Consider the following 17,236-nt stretch of genomic DNA (forward strand, 5'->3'; position numbering starts at 1 on the left):
TATGATCACTCGATATTTTTTTTCCCACCCATATTTCTTTAGAAAAGTTGACAGTTTTCCTTAAGACTTTCAACGAATGCGGTGGTAAGTTCTTCACCTAATTTCAATAATCTCCTTATTTCTCTTGTTTGATTCATGGCAAAAAATATAATTCATCTGAAACATAAATATTCAGTGACCATGAGATATTTCTTCTATTATGGTTGATGAAATCAGAAACTACTCAATGCATCAATTAGGATTAAGTGACTCATTTGCAGCTGAAACACAATCTGCCAAGCAGGTATTTTGATCTATGACATCTATCTATATAACAATGTGATTACATCTATAGAGTAAATGTGGTCCAGCTTTCAAGTTCACATTGTTATTCAATGGTTTGTCAAAAAATAAGAATGAAAGACAATTGAAATCCTCACTTTGATATAAGCCTACGTCTGTTCTTATAAGGGAATTAAGTTGGCATCTCTACAAAATAAACAGTTTGCACGTAGAAATCGCCTAATGGCAAAATTAAGACGGTATGGTCCAGTGCTCTAACTTGGCTATTACCTTCTTCACCATCCAACACAAAAGTACGCGATAGTCTCATAAATAATCCTCACCCATTCCAAGGGAGTCTGGAGAGCATGAATCATCTTTTCCAGATCAATTACGCCGTGCAGATCTGGCCTCTTTGTGTGCTTTCAAAGCATGCAGCCGGAATCATGGAACCAAAAAGTGCATGTCATATAATGTGAGCACAATGTCCAACAGTACGACATGGCGGTGGCAGCATCATCAGAAGGACAACATCTCCAAACATGCAGTGAAAGTAAGAATGATTTAGATCTCGCTGTTAAAGTCATTATTATTTAATTATGTCGCAAATATTTTCTCAAAGCTTATATCCAAACGAGAACTTTCAGTTTCATCTGCACTGAACGTGTAAAATGCACAGTGTGGAGTTTTTGTTTGCTCCATGTTTCCTCTCTTCCAGTCTTTGTGTCAGGAAGTCTTGTTGATTCCTGGACTCCGCTCGTTTCTCCAGGAAGGCAAATGAAACGGGTCTGCACGACGCACTGACAAACCGCTGCGAGGATTCACGCGTTGTCGTCTCATTGCTCAAAGGCAGCGGTTTGCAGATTTTGAGCAGCTGTCCTGCCGGAGTGTCGGCAGAGGGAGGGAGGAGGCGAGCAGAGGGAGGAAGGAAACGCGGACAACGTCACGAAGACACGGAGTAAAACGGCCAGAGCAGCGATTAATGGACGATCCTTGATGCGGGCCAGAGGAAGGGAAAACTGGGGCCGGTTCTTTTGATTTCTTTTTCCACCCTCCCCTTCCCCCTTACATTAGACGAAAAAAAAAAATCATCATGTTTTTCCTAACCTTCCGAACGTGAAAAAGGTGCGACGCCGTCTGCAGAAAGGGACAAAAAAAGAAAAAGAGAAAGAAAAGCAGCAGCAGATTTGATCCGCTCCTGTCTCTCGTGGGTTTTTTTTTTCTTTTCTTTTCTTCTTCCTGGAGCTCCACCGAAAGCGGAGAAATGGAAACGTGTGGAGCCTTCCTGCGTTTGCCTGTCCACTGATCGTGAGAACGGAACTTTTTACAGGAGGATCGACCCCGAACTGCGTCTTTAATGCGCGAGAAACACACGCATTTCAACCCTTCTCGGCATTTCGGAGACGAAGCTCTGAGCGGTTTTTGAAGCCCATCGGGAGAATTAACAGGTAGCCTCCCTTTACTGAACGCCGTGGGTCAGCAGCCTGGTCTGCGTTAAGATGGCTGGGCTGATCATTGTCGATCACATATGGGCTACGGCCAAAAATGATTGCAGGTAGATTCGTGTTTGACGTTTTCAGATAGATATAAAAGGCATAAAGAGGTTGCATAGAGAAAGAGAGAGGGAGACATGCAGTGCTGATGCATCCAGATGCATCCCCCATGAAGAGAGGCTGTTTCTTTCCTGTAGATTTTTATTTCTGGCCTGCATCTGCATGCTGTTGCTGCTGCTGCATATACATCCGGGGGCATTTTCATCTGGTCCATCAGCAGTCCAAAGGATCTGCACTGCTCTCCAGCTGCAGATGTGACCACCCTGCTAAGCCCAGCATCAGATCAGTGCATCCAGATGGGTGGGGTCCCCTTAAGATCTCTGAATTCCTGTCGTCTTGTGTTGGGTGTACTGCATGCTCTCACAGGGCGAGACAGCCGAGGGAGGTGAAGCCTCCTCTGTGCTGCTCAGCAATGCATCAGCGCAGGAGGAATCTGCAGCGCAGCTCCACCGTGAACCGTCTGCCGGTTGACGCTCGCAGGCAGCTAACACACACACACACGCACACACACACACACTGAGCATCTGGCTGGAGTCAGCCAGGCCTGATCTCTGATGTGTTCCTCCTCTACCTCCACCTCCTCCCCGAGTCTTTCTTCTCTTCATTGGCTAAACGAGCAGCTGTGCCAGGAGACTGAGACCTATGATGCACCCTTCATTGGCTTCCATTAGTGCTGTGTGATCCATCTGGTCGCAGGCCCCTCCAGGGAAATGCAGTCTCCTATAGCTAAATGCTCCCTCCTTGCAGTGTTGGTACTTGTTGTGCGAGGCTCTCGTATTCTGGACGGTTGCATGTATGTAAAGCGTGGAGCAGAGCTGGAGGACGATGGTACCGGAGCTCTAAGGAATGTTATATTTGGGCCCCAGCTGGGCCAGAGCTGTGCACCTTAAGGCCATTGGGTCACATCTCGGCACTGATATTTTCTATTGAAATCAATAAAAAAAAAATTCAAGTGTAGGCATCGTGACACCCTCTCTGTTTTTCCCACTTCATCAATCTTTTCCTTCAATGCCGAAACCTTAAGTACAAGCCGCATTGATGAATCTTAAAATTATGTACCAGAAAATCCAGAAAGGAGTTCAGAATGTGGAGTCTTTTTAGGTCTTAGACTGATGTTGATACCGCTGACCCAAATGGAGTAACGATGTTGTTTGTTTTTTTCCAAATAAAAGCATTTCCAGAGTACAACAGCAGACGTCCTGAACCACTTTACAGATCCGCGGGCCTCACCACGTTCTGGGTGTCCTCGAAAGTTATGACTGGTTGGCGCATGTGCAGTAGAAATCCTGTCCAAGTCCTCTTTGTGTTAGCAGCTGTGCAAAAGAAAATCACAAACAATATTTAACAATTTGTCGACGTAATTTGTAAGACTAGTTAGGACTACTTATTATTGTTTGCATGAAAGCAAAAATGTGTCTTTAAAGATCAATAAACTTTAAATTGTAATGAACATTTGGCACTGGAAATGGAAGCCATTTTAAATGTCCAAAATGAATAAACAAAACAACAAGTAAGATGAATTATGAAGTCTCAAAAATGTCTGTCAAAGAAGGGCTAGTTGAGACCAAACCACCAGACTGAAGACTTTTACTATCCAGTTTTTGGTGGAAAAAGAGAGAAAAGAGAAAAACAACATACGAATGGAAATTACTGCGCTGCCTTTAATTTATCATCCAATTAATTGATTTATTCTGACAGTCTTGGAGTGCGGTATTTTAGTACCGTTATTTTAACAGTCCTAAAAACACATCCTACATGCCAGTAAGATATTCAGTCTGTCGGCTGGAGTCTCAGACAACTTGACAAAAGTTTTTCTAAAACCCGAGTAAAATAAAAATAATGGCCTGGCACATTTTATTGTTCCGGTTTTACCAGCAGCTGACGACACAGGATGCGTCACGAAATACACTTTAGGGTAAACCGAGCTCAGCCAATTAACTGATCCTAAACAGTTACTGATTGAGCTCTTTGGTAAAATGAATACGCAGCCTCTGAGTGAAGCTCCCCCTCAGTAATCACAGCAACATCAATTTTCAATCGTCCAAACTTGATTGAATTTTATGAACCGAGTTTCACGTTTACTTAAATTAAACGCATCACTGAATGTGTTCTTTCTCGACCGTCACGGCATTCATGTAACAGTATTTATTAAATAAATAGCAGGAAGTAAGCAAAGGAGACACTGTTATTTCTAAAATACACTCGTGGTACATTTTAGATGGTTCATGAGATCTCATGGTATCAGGATTTCTCAGTTTAAGTCAAATAGGCATCAAGTCGTTGCCTCATGCTTGATACCAAGTGTCTATGTTTGACACTTTGAAGGAAGACAGGAATTTTCACATTTTTCAAATTCTCAATCAGAAGCTTTTGCCACTTTTTAAAATCTATGCTCAAACTATTAATAGGTTTACACTGAAGTAAACCTAAACACAATATTCTTACTTTTCCCTGAAACACTGAACTCGTCTTCTCTCCTTATCTAATGAAGATAATGTTTGGATATAAAGTCACACCTCCAAAGTGCTTCAATGCAGACTCAGAAGAGTTGAGGATGTGAGGCCGGTTTAGTTTTGGTTGAAAACATGCAGAAACAAATTTATTCACAGTTACTTTCACCTTTTTTTTCCAGTGAGCTAAGTTTGTACCTTGTGAATTTAAAATATTTTACATTTCTTGAAATATTTGAAGTGAATTTAAAGCTAAGTCCATTTGTAGTAAATGCAGATACAAGTAGGAAGTTTCAAGGTACATCGTTTCTGTGAGAAGCTAACCGTTCTGGGGGCCCCCTGCTGGCCTGGAGGACCTAAGCGGCACAAACGTTTGCGTTTGCCTTGCTCTGTCAGCCAGTTTAAAAGCACAACTGTTGTTGAAGAGATGAAGTGGCGTTTACTGTATGTTGATGGCGGGAGACGGTACCCAGAGTCATCATGAGGTCTGACTGACCCGTGTGCTTCAAAGGCAGCGTTCACCGTTTATCTGTTGCCTGGTAATGAAACTGGCAGATGAGTAGTAGCTTAGTCATTACAGATTTATGAGATTTAACAGGCAAAACCTGGGTTTTGCTGTCATAAACATATTACAAGTGTTTTCCTCACAGTGGCTTCAGCAGACCTCAGAGATTAAAGGGTGCGCTTCGATGTAAGTATTTATATCCACGAATTGGGTGCAAAAAGTGCTTTAAGTAAAGTTTGTTTTAAAATGTAATTGTTTGATGTTTGATTAAGATGACCACTGGATTACTGGATTAAGAGAATATTGAACTATGCATATCCCAGATGGGATTTAATCATATGTACGGTCAGAGCATACCTGCCCATCTCCTCTTAGGGGTGGGAAAGGGAAGGCTGGCTTTGAACCAACCTTAGCTGTCGCCAGACAGGAAGCTCAGCGGACGTAGGCAAATGGTCATCAGCTGCCAAAACCCTGGAACACATTTGATCGTATTTAAGGCAATGTTGTATAAAATTGCAATTGTTCCCTAACCAACAGTTTAAAGCTTGGAAAACATCCAAAATGAGCGAGCTGGAGCAGCTTCGTCAGGAGGCCGAGCAGCTGAGGAACCAGATAAGGGTAAGTCACGATTTGAAAGCAAAGAAGTTCAACTTTGAGATATAAAATCTACCTTTCTTAAAATGCGATGTCCTGTCTTGTCCCCTCCTGTGATGCTGTGCTCATTAGGATGCCAGGAAAGCTTGCAACGATTCAACACTCACCCAGGTAAATGGCACTGAAAACCAGCCCACTAAATGCTAACTGGACTGAATTTATATGGCGCTTTTCAGTGGGGCTCTGAGTTTCCTGCCACTCGGAGGCAAGAGGAAACTGGAATCGAACCTACAATGTTCAGGCTGCAAGAAAACTACCCACTGATCCCACAGTCACTGCCAAACAAACTATGTGATACTGTGATGAATTTATGACCTAACATAATTAAACCAAACACTCTGCAAAAATAAAGCTCATGGAAATCCTGTGCTCTCATTTAGATTGCTGCTAGTTTAGATCCTGTTGGCCGGATCCAGATGCGGACAAGACGCACCCTTCGTGGACACCTGGCCAAGATCTACGCCATGCACTGGGCGACAGACTCAAAGTGGGGCTCAAAGTTTTCACTAAAATTGTTTCAATATAGCCACCCTAGATGTTTTTGGACACTATAGTCTGGACCAGGGAAATATCAAAACTCTCATTTTTGGGTCTTTTTTTTTTTTTTTTGAGTCACTCAGATGTAAATTTGCACCTAAAATTGTGTGTTATGCTGCAAGACTGGCTTACGGTGGAGCTTATTTGGATTGTCCGGATCTCGCAGTAATCAGAAATGTGTAAATTATGATATCACAGTTGATTTATGATTTAACAACAGAGGCAGTCATGGTTTGGGACAGGGCAAAAAAAAAAAAAACAATTTTAAAGAAAAAAATGCTTTCTGCAATTATTCAGATCATTTGTAAAAATTGGTTTGATAATCTGAAGTATTTATAAATTGACAAAACCCAAACGTGTGCATTGCGTAAGAGAGAAAGTCGGGTAATTAAAACATGGAGGTTTTAGCAGTGGCAGGTCGGATGTAGTCATGAGTAAATATTGGGGCAGTTGTGATCCAACATGTAGACTCTGATCTCCACATGTTGAATGTGTCTAGATTTGCGTTTCCAAACCTTTGCTTCCTGTTGCTTCTGCAGGCTTCTGGTTAGTGCCTCTCAGGACGGGAAACTGATTGTGTGGGACAGCTACACCACTAACAAGGTAAAGTCAGTAAAAATTCTGCTCTCATGAGGTCATGACTCGTCTGGACGAGAAGTTGAGTTGAGTGACTCAGCCCAGCTTCCAGACAACAATCGCAAATGATCTAATGTAACATTTACAGTTGCTTCAGTGGAGTTTTCCTGCTGCTAGAGGATTTTTATGCATTTTCCCCTCTAACCGCAGCTTTGGATGACATTTGTGCCTTGGAAAAGATTTGCAGGTTGTTTCGTATAAGTGGAAACTTAAATGTCTTGTTAACTTTTCTCTCCAGTATAACGTCCGACACGTTTGCATAAAGGAGTACTGGTTTTGCGACACATGAAGTAACGTTTGCTTCTCATACTTTTTCACTATTCAATTGACCTCTGACCTCCTTTTTGACAGGGGAAACTTGGTAGGGTGAATATTTCACAAAAAGGAAAAGATGAGACAAAGTTTTTGTCTTATTTTTTTTGCTGCTTTGAGGATTTTTTTTTTTTAAAAAAAGGTCAAGGGGTATAAATATTTTTTGCAAGGCTGTTTATAAATCTGGCTGCACACATTATGACTCCTTCGTACCGATTCCTTTCTGCAACGTTGTTGAGAGCTTGCATTTCGTCACATGATGCGTCTTCCTTCTCAGATACACGCCATCCCTCTGCGCTCCTCCTGGGTAATGACCTGTGCGTACGCCCCCTCTGGGAACTACGTGGCGTGCGGAGGCCTGGACAACATCTGCTCCATCTACTGCTTAAAAACACGTGAAGGCAACGTGAGGGTCAGCAGAGAGCTACCTGGACACACAGGTGACATTTACCTCCACAGAAAGCCCAAAACGATTCATTACCCTGCCAGATTAATGTCTAAAGTCTGATTTGACCAACATGATTCTTCTGGCTGGACGTGACGCTGCTTTGACGAGGTCCGGTCAAGATCTGGATTTCGCTCTGACAGAAAATCTGTCAGACAGAAATTCTTTGTCTCATTTCTAATCAGAAACAAAGTCCTTGGTGAAATGAAAATTCGCCAGGGCTGTGAATATTTCGGGTTCGATCTGGAACATTGAACAGATCAAAAGAAGTGGCAGGACTACCACAGTTACTCCGAGAGGCCGTTAGTGACCCGAATGAAAGAACCTGTCCAGATGACGCCCTCTTCTCTCTGCAACCCCAGGTTACCTTTCGTGTTGCCGTTTTATTGACGACAATCAAATCATCACAAGTTCAGGAGACACCACCTGGTGAGTCCGATGAGTCAAAACCACGAGCCTGCAGTGCAAACATGTCCTCAGAGCTGCCCGCTGTTGACAGACTCGTTTGCTCTTTGTCCCCAGCGCGCTGTGGGACATCGAGACGAGTCAGCAGACCACGGTGTTCTCGGGCCACACCGGCGACGTCATGAGTCTGTCCCCGTCGCCCGACCTGCGCACCTTCGTCTCAGGAGCCTGCGACGCTGCGGCTAAACTGTGGGACATCAGGGACAGCATGTGCCGGCAGACCTTTATTGGGCACGAGTCGGATATCAACGCCAGTTGTGTGAGTGCGCCAGCCAAACGTAAAACAATCGGGCTTCCGGTTCTCTTGTTCCTTCTCTGCCTGACACAGTTCAGGAAACGCAGTGAGATCAGATCACAGGGAAGATGCGCTCCCGAAAGCTCTTCACGTTTCGTCATGGTACATGTGCAATCTTTCTTTTATTAAGATTCTGTGCATTAGATCAACACGAAGGAGAAAATAATCTGAAGTGGAAGAAAAATGAAAGTGATGTATTTGAGCATCTGTGCTTTCAGGAAACATTTTGTTAAAAATGATCAGATTAAGTGAGACACAGACATGGAAGCACCTAGTAAATATGGGAGCTTATTTATTGCTGTGTTTGCAAGAGTTCGCTTCTTAGCCATCACTTCTTTCCCCAGTTCTTCCCCAACGGAAGCGCCTTCGCCACAGGCTCCGACGACGCCACCTGCAGGCTGTTTGACCTGCGCGCAGATCAGGAGCTCAGTATCTTCTGCCACGACAACATCATCTGTGGAATCACCTCCGTGGCTTTCTCTCGCTCCGGCCGTCTGCTGCTGGCCGGCTACGACGACTTCAACTGCAACATTTGGGACGCCATGAAGGGAGACAGAGCAGGTGGGCCACAAATCAGATTAGCTAAACGTCGGCTGATTTTTCTGAAAGATTTGCTAAATAAAAAGTTAGTTTATTGTGAAAAATTCAGCCTCGTGGACAAAAACAGGGCACATGGTGCACTGAACGTGAAGACGTTGCACACCTGCAAAGGTCTTAGTTCTGCAAGATGGAGACGGATTATGTAGCGCACACCGTTCTGAGTTGCTGTGATCTTAAAAACAAACTATTATTCCTTAAAAATAAGAGCAAACACTCAAACTAAACATTTGATTTTTGTCAAATTTTTTTTCAATAAGACATTTTGCTGCAACAGTAAATGTTTTATTTATGTCGTGACTTTAATATAAATTTACACAACGCTGTCATCACTGCAGATTGAACGAGGCGGCTTGAGTGACATGTACTTGCAAAACCTTAAATGATGTCACAGTTTCCGTTTATCATCATTGAGCTTCAGGAATATTTGTGTGGAAACAGCTGGAAGCAATGTTTAAAATTACACATGTAATAACATAAAACAGTCACAATATGCAAGTAATGTAACAAGCGAAAAGCTTTTTGTGTAACATTACAAGCTTTGAAAACGTAACATTTTTTAAAAAAAATGTGTGTGTGCGTGTGTGTGTGTGTGTCCACCCTACAGGAGTCCTGGCTGGCCATGACAATCGTGTGAGCTGCCTTGGTGTGACAGACGACGGCATGGCGGCCTGCACCGGATCCTGGGACAGCTTCCTTAAGATATGGAACTGAGCCACGCACGTCAGCAGGAACCATGCGCACGCCCAGCATCCCTGCACACACACACACACACACACACATGCACACACACCACCCTCCCAGCCCTCCTCCTCCCACCGACGGTGTATTTAAGATTTAACAGCCAAACTGCAACATTTTACTGTACATATTATGAACAACGTAGGTGCGAGTTTACCCACACACCCCGATTCCACAAGGCTTTGAATACAAGAAGAAATGAAATCTGAACACATGCCTACATCACACACTACTGACTAAATGCACAGCAGCACACAAAACCCGGTTATATCAAATGTGACCAAATACAGCTGAAACTTCAGCTGCTTGAATAGTAATAAAAAAAAAAACACTCCTTAAGATTCACTGTTACCTGAAGCCTTTTAAACACATCTAACACTCCTAATTCACACACAGTTCTCCTGAGAGACACTGCTCCTCCAGAAGAGCCCACCGGATGATTCTGCCTTCGTTTACAATGAAACTCAACATGCGCTTCACGTTCCTTTCTGTACCGTCTCCATGTCGGCATCATACGACTTCAGCGACACCGGCGTGAAGGAAGAGCCCCATAAGTGCATCAAGGCTTCACTGACATGCTGTTCAGGTCATGTGGTCACATTTTATAGCGATGTACATCTCACAAGATAGTGTTTAAGTTCACTTTTGCTCCCCTTTCTTGTTTCTTTTTTTTTTTTTAGACTTGTGTTTTATTCATGTTTTCCCTGTGTGCCTCAGATACACTGAAAATTAGATAATTATCAGGTAATTCCAAATGATCTCAGAGAAAGGAGGGACAAATTACAACATACAGAAACACTTCTAGTGTCAGAAGCCAGTTTTCAAAGTTTGACTTTGTCATTGATTATTTGGAAATTACCGTGGAATAATTGTACATAATACTAATAAATAATAGCCTCTCCTGATGGCTTTTGTGGTTTCTTTTCTAAAGCTGCCAATGGGATACTACAATTACTGTGCTGAATGCCAAGTTTTTATTCTTAGAATTTTTTTTTTTCTGGACTGTTATTGTCTTCAGCCACAAGAGGGTGCTGCAGTCCACTTTGGAACAGATTTAAAATGACGTTACAAGCCATCCCATGACAGACACTCAGTCCATGTAAGAAAAAAAAAGGATATTTACCTTGAATATTCATCTTCATTTTAAACTAGATCAAAGTTCCCTGTGAATTTATATCAGGCAGTTCTACGGTCATTCCCTATGTAGGCCCTAGAGGATGTTCATCTGGAGGAAACAACACCAACACAACCTGTGTGATGTTGAGGTTAATCTTTGTCAACTTTATATGTAGAAATTGGAGGAAAAAAAAACATGGAGGAAAGACAAAGAAGTATCAAATGAAATATCTGAAGCATTTCATTGTATGATAATTTCTGCTTCAAATCTTAAGTTTCCAGGAACTTCTAATTAATAAACTTCTGCGACTGCTTCCTTGGAGTAAAAATATAACAAGAATGAAACAAAAACAGTCTTGTGTCTTCATCCCGTTTTCCTTTCATTGCAGATGTAAACATCAACAGAAAAAACACCAACAAACCAAAGTGAGATCAAGATTTTATTTTTCAAACAACCTGTATTAAGACAAATTCATTCAGCACAATCTTTTGAAAGTTTAAAGTTATAGGTTTATGAAATACAATCTGAAGTTAACCTCTCACAAGTAACACAGACATGGGCACATTAAAACGTTGCAAAAATGTTAAAAATCAAGTTATTGGAAAAGAAAAATGGATATTATAGCTCCGTCTAAACATCCTGGCGATTATGATTTGCCAATACCATTCACACACGCCACACCAAAAATAACAGAAGTGCCACATTAGATTATTACTAGGTTTTCTATTTATCATTGCCATTAAGGTGGTTTCTGACATTTCATCGTCTTTAGTTTCCCAGAAGGCGATTGTGTTGACAGAGAGGAGCTGTCGTTTCGAGAATGGTTTTGTAACACACAAACCAGCCTACATTTATTCTGCCAAAGGCCACTGAAGAATCTCCACCTGTGAGCCACACTGAGATGGACAGCCAGGGTTTTGATTGGTTCAGATATTGCTTATTTAACAGAAGCGTCACCGTCTCGCCATGGCTCTTCTATCAGTTTCAGACGATGCCCTCAGCTGATGAAACTGATGAAACCTAAAGTAACGCCGACCTTCAAAGTCTATCTGTTTAGGTTTCAATTGGTGCTTAGTGCAAACCTGAACAGAACTTACACATGTTAAGGTGCTTTTTATTTTAAAAGTAGCTTAAGTGTTTTTAAAAAGACGCTTTATTGTAATTAGAGACACATGAATCAACATGCCAAAGGTTGGAACTGGTTAGTTTTCCTTGATAGTCTCTGCTTGGTGATCAGAAGAACAAATACTAAAAGATACTTAAGTATTTCTTAAATGCATGAAAGCTAAAATTACCAGCATGTAGTTTGATCTATTTATTTTGTAAAAAAAAAAAACAACTTATGACAAATGCTTTGAATTCCTTCATTTAGTGATTCAGAACCATGACTTCTATCAAAAAAAACTTTCACTGCATTTTTTATTCCTTTCAATAAAAAATTTATATGGAGTATTTATCAAAACAGGCACACAAAAAAAATGCTAATCTGTACCAGCCAGGAGAAAACTGATTGGTATAATTCTGGCTACAATGTAGCATCATGTTATCTTTAAATTTAATTTAAATCTTAGTGCTTTTAATATCTTCTTTAACAGTAAAGCTTACTTTTATAAGCCTCAGTAACAAATCTTGTGCTTTCAAAAATTAGTCAATTAAATTCACAAGTTTGATTTTGAAATGTGACGAGTTTTGCCTCAAATCTCCCACAAATACATCCTAACTTAATGCACAGTCTCTAATTTTGGAATAATTGTTGTCCTTTCAATGAAAATGTACTTCTTCACGTTAAGAACTACAGTGACTTAGCTTTTGATCCTATTTTTAATTGTGCCTAACATGTTTTCACACGACAGTCCTCAGTTTTAACCATCGTCGACATCCGTTATTTCTCTAGTTTCACAAACTGGTTTTGATAAAAACAAACATAAAGCTCTGGTATTCTGACAAATTGTTTAAATGTACTTTTGACTCTCTGGTCGCTGTTCCCTTGATAAGAGGCTAAATTCACCACTGCACTTCCTTTATGACGATCACCTGAGAATATTAACGGCCCGTCAGCCCTGCGCAGTTCACCAACCAACATGGACGTCGCTGTGAAAGCTGATGGACGAGGCGACAGCCGACAACCGTTTTTAAAACAACTATTTTATCTGATCTCATGTTGACAAACTCGACGACAGAGAACGTGGGGTATAGGACTCCATCTCTGTTATTCTAAGTTGATCCATCCTAAAATACATTGTGCTTAGAATAGTGTGTTACGCTCTTATACAAATACAAACCTGTTTTATAGATGTACATTCACCTTTATTTCTGAATAATACTAATTTACAAACTTTATAAAATAGGCTTCTGAGAATATAACAAGCTACTCTCCCGACTACAAGGTTACACAATCAACATCACTGAAGGATAAGCAATTATTTGATCTGTGCAGCATGAACCTAAATCATCATCATCATCGTTTGAGGACACACACACACACACACACACACACACACACACACACACACACACACACACACACACACACATTCACTTGAGTGTTTTCTCCAAACTGGTTTCATACACATGGCTTTTCTCTGTGCTGGTTCCCTCTGTAAGCTGATCCACTACACATTACATTAAGCTCAATGAACGCGTAATAACCCATTTGTTATTACTACTTTCTGATTGGACGCGCTATGAATCATTCGGAGTTGATTTTGGTGCAAAAAAAAAATGCATCTCACATTCACCTGGGGGATATTCTAGATTTTATTTCATTTCATTTAAGTGCACTTAACCGGCACCAAGTGTTTTCCTAAACGTCTTTTTGGCTTTTCAAGTAAGAGACGAAGGACGGGGCTAAAAAAAAAAAAAAAAAAAAAAGATTCCTTAGGCTTCTAACTTTCCCTACTCCAAGGCACTACTTAATCTGTAAACACGATGGCAGACTGATTGAAAATAAAACAAGAAAAACAAGTGCCAGAGCTCTGAGTGTATTGTAAATCTGCAGTGTAGGTCATGGCACATAAAAGATATTCAACAAGGGGAAAGAAAAACACGTTTCATACAGTACTATACAAACTGTTTCATTGCACACTGAAGTATGTGTTAGATATACATCTGTAAGGGTTTGCAAACTGAAGGACAAGTGTTCTCCATGTCCATTTAAATTTTCTTCCTGTACAATAAACCATCTATAGAATAATGATCGTAACTTTGACTCAAACAGGTCCTGCGATCTTTATAGCTTTATGACAGTCCATCTTATCCTGAAGGCTTTAGCAGTTTTCCACTTATCACTAATCAAAGGTTCCTTCATCATTCCCTCAATTAGTTTCGTTTCTGATCAGACAGAAATCTGGTTGAATATTTTTACACACTCTTCTCATTAAAAATAGTAGAATTAATCTGAACTGATTGATTTTAATGTGCATTTGGGATCTCTCAAATAGAAGTTTGAGACTCCAGGAACCATAAAAGCTCAATCACTTGGATCGACAGACAGATGGAGATAAAGTCTGGACATTGGACGATAAAACAATCGTCGATTGGATCTTCTGGGATGTCCTGGTCTCAACTCACATTAACATTTACGCTTAAATGATTAAAGTTCATTTCTTTGTTGGGAATCCAATCAGTTTAAATTAACAACCAATTCTGCAAAGAAAAGTAGTCAAATATTCAGTCACAAGATGGTTGGTGTATACAAAAAAAATCTGCATGTGGCTGTGTTGTTGTATTTCATGCTATCATTATCAGGGTTTCCCTCTAGTGTATTATAAGCCTGGCGGGCCACCAGGCCTTATTTGTGCCCCCACCAGGCTGAGCATTGCTTATTTACTCAAGTCTTTTCAAAATGTTTGCAAAGTTTTAAGACTTTATAGTTGGTGTTCAGATATTAATCTTAAAATCTTTCCAATAACACAAATTATCAGGTGATATTTTCACATTTTTAGTCAACTTCAAACATTTTTCAACTCAAAAACACGACAGGCCGCTGGATGAATGACTGCTCTAGCATCCGACCACTGGGCTTATCAAGCTGATTATACATTGGAAAACAAAGGTCAACTGAGGTTATTTGTGTATCTAAACTTTCGATCAACACTGTATATAAACAACTATTTATACATTACAGGAGGAAAGTCTTGGTCAGTGATCTGTGAGTTGTTTTTGCCTCCATTCACAGCTTCCATTTAGTTTCTGCTTTCTTTGGCCTCGACTCACCCAGTTATCCCAACATGCACTGTGAACTTTGGCAGAATGTAAATCTATAAAATATATTATGTTTCACGAGTTCCACTCATGCTCTCCAAAGTGCCCAAAAAGCTGGAGTACTCTGCCAAACTGCAGCGTCTCCCCGAAGATAAATTGTTCCGCTGGCCGAAGACCACAAAGAGCTGTTCTCCTGCACAAACACTCCTCACACACATGGTCACGCAAAAAAAAACAAAACAAAACAATTTAAGGACTAAAATATGATACAGCAGAGTTGATCAGCGATTGTCCCTCCACACCCATCCTCCTCCTCCTGAAGCTCTCATCATGCTGCCTCACATACAAACTCCCCTCTTAAAAAGACTCCACAACAGTAGAATATATTGCAATAATATGGCATTAGAAGTACAGTAAAAATTAAGAAAATCAGTAGCCTAGAACTATTACAGAACCACTACATATAAATACTAAATTTGCGTACTTTGTAAACTTATGAAAGATGGATACAAGTTGAATAAAGTTGGTTTTTACACAAACAAAAGAAGAAACTGAAGCAGGAAGTTGTTCTGTTCCGATTCTATTTACCTTATAAAAAAAGACTGAACTGGATTCGTCATTTATTAATATTGAACTGAAATTTAATTTACATTTAAACGATTCAAGGCCTGATTTCTGTGACAGCGAAAAACCAAAACAAACAGGGTTTACAATAACTGAAGTATTTAAACAAGCCGCTTCATCTAGGTTTTGCTCATCTTTTTGTAATACATCAAATGTTTCTTGATATGGAACAACTTCATTTCAAAATGGTGAACAAGTAAAGTCTGTGCAGCACAGCACATGGACTCTTCAGCATTTCAAGTTTGAAACAGATTCTCGTCCAAGTCTCAGGCAATATATTATTGATTTTGAACACAGTACTTGAAAAATATAGCCTTCCTCAAATATAGGAATCTTAACGTACGGCACAAATAGAAACTAAAGAGATCAAACTAAAGAAGACAGCTTCACAAAGAAAAGAGAATCAAGCTAGGTTTTATATATATACAGTCTAAATTAATTGCGGATATTGACATTTGAATCTCATTTGCGATTTTTCATGATGATTCCAAGCAGACTGCCAGCAGGGGGTCTCTGTATAAACTGTACCTTAAGCAGTTTAGGCTGGAATGGATGTAGAGTTTGTGTCTGTGGTGTTTTTTGTTGTTTTTTTCCTGTGTGAGTTCTGGATGTCTTTGTGTTTGCGGTGGGAGCACGCAAGTATGTAGGAGCTTCAGGGTAAAAGAGAGTAGTGTTTGTAAATTGTGTGCATGCGTTAGCAAGAACGTCGGCTCTGCTGGGTTCTACGCACTGACCAAAGCAGCTGCCGCTTCACCAGTTCATGATACAGTTTCTGTTCAGGGTCATGAAGTACACCTGGCTGCTGCCTCCTGAACGCACGGAAGCAAAAAACACCTGGGGAGCAGCACAGACACAAAGGCATGCAAGTGTTACTGGACTTACATCTATAACAGAATTATTAGCATGAACAGCATTATTCTGAAGAAAAAAAGCCCACTTCCCTTCTTTACACAAGTCTTAATGAGCTAGAAATAAAACTAATAGAAAGTTCTTATTTTGCAACTTTTACCACTTGACGTTCACTGCACTGTCACTAGCACTGAAAACTAAATTGGTGTTTTAGTATTTAGTATATTTCAAGCTTTGAAAATCTGAAATCATTTGAAAACAAAAAGTATGACAACTGCAAACATGGCAGTAAACCTAAAGTGATAATTCAAAACATACAATCACACAGATCATTTAAATAAATTAATAAATTTCAATCCAAGAAAAAAAATTACACCTAAATCAAAATGAAAAACTATGAAAAATTTTGGAAATTGATGTTTGCAGATATAAATCTCATACCTCCTAAATATAAAACTTAACTGTTTTAAATAAATTTTTATTCCAAGTTCAAAAAACATGATTTTAATCTAGTTTTTGGTATTTATTTGCTTCAATTCTTATCATTAAACATATCTCTCTTACCTTATCATTTCTTTCACAAAGGAACTTCAGTCTCTGAGCTCTCTTGTGCATGAAGACCCATCCAAGTGACCGGTCTCCACAGAGCGGATCTCGATGGCCTTTTCACCCCATCCCATAATCTGGTTGGAGCAGATATGAGCTGCAAACCACAGAGACATTAGCAATGGCCAATCCAACTAAATCTTACACAACCACACAGTTTTAAAGTTCGCTGGGTTTGAGTCGTACCAACGGATGTGGGCATCTCGCCCCACTGCAGGACGACGTCTTTAATGATCCGCCCGTAGGTGTTGACGTAAACGCCTTCGTCCTCGTAGCAAAGCAGCATCTCCATGCCGTCAGAGTTGGGCAGGAACACGATTGCGTGTGGAGTCACTTGGCTTTGGATCTGCTTGCAATGAAGGAGTGAGGTCAAAGCTTCCCCAGAG

At 40.5% G+C, this 17,236-nt stretch overlaps 2 protein-coding genes across 2 annotated transcripts in view; one reads left to right on the forward strand and one right to left on the reverse strand.

The window, feature by feature from the left end:
* Window positions 1–996: 996 nt before the first annotated feature.
* On the forward strand, window positions 997–10,352 carry gnb2 (guanine nucleotide binding protein (G protein), beta polypeptide 2). Its single transcript, XM_055043735.1, has 10 exons — window positions 997–1,709; window positions 5,307–5,387; window positions 5,496–5,534; window positions 5,804–5,910; window positions 6,500–6,563; window positions 7,186–7,348; window positions 7,716–7,782; window positions 7,876–8,077; window positions 8,458–8,674; window positions 9,318–10,352. The coding sequence occupies exons 2-10, from the start codon at window positions 5,331–5,333 to the stop codon at window positions 9,422–9,424; spliced, it is 1,023 nt and encodes a 340-aa protein (XP_054899710.1). The 5' UTR covers window positions 997–1,709; window positions 5,307–5,330; the 3' UTR covers window positions 9,425–10,352.
* A 642-nt stretch (window positions 10,353–10,994) lies between these two features.
* The window catches only part of mink1 (misshapen-like kinase 1), a 30,733-nt gene continuing 24,491 nt past the window's right edge, over window positions 10,995–17,236 (reverse strand). Inside the window, 4 exon segments of the mRNA XM_055044033.1 lie at window positions 10,995–16,229; window positions 16,809–16,864; window positions 16,867–16,947; window positions 17,037–17,196. Of these exon segments, the coding sequence (XP_054900008.1) occupies window positions 16,146–16,229; window positions 16,809–16,864; window positions 16,867–16,947; window positions 17,037–17,196 (381 nt within the window). The 3' untranslated portion in view covers window positions 10,995–16,145.

Source organism: Poeciliopsis prolifica, unplaced genomic scaffold (genome assembly GCF_027474105.1).
Source record: "Poeciliopsis prolifica strain line A6 unplaced genomic scaffold, Auburn_PproV2 SCAFFOLD019, whole genome shotgun sequence".
In the NCBI taxonomy this organism is placed as follows: Eukaryota; Metazoa; Chordata; class Actinopteri; order Cyprinodontiformes; family Poeciliidae; genus Poeciliopsis; species Poeciliopsis prolifica.

Bases quoted from the DNA above. Each gene is read 5' to 3' on its own strand.
- gnb2 (XM_055043735.1), top strand. From the start codon at position 5,331: ATGAGCGAGCTGGAGCAGCTTCGTCAGGAGGCCGAGCAGCTGAGGAAC. The intron at 5,535-5,803 runs GTAAATGGCACT...GCTCTCATTTAG, and splicing joins ACGATTCAACACTCACCCAG to ATTGCTGCTAGTTTAGATCC. The intron at 8,078-8,457 runs GTGAGTGCGCCA...TTCTTTCCCCAG, and splicing joins CGGATATCAACGCCAGTTGT to TTCTTCCCCAACGGAAGCGC.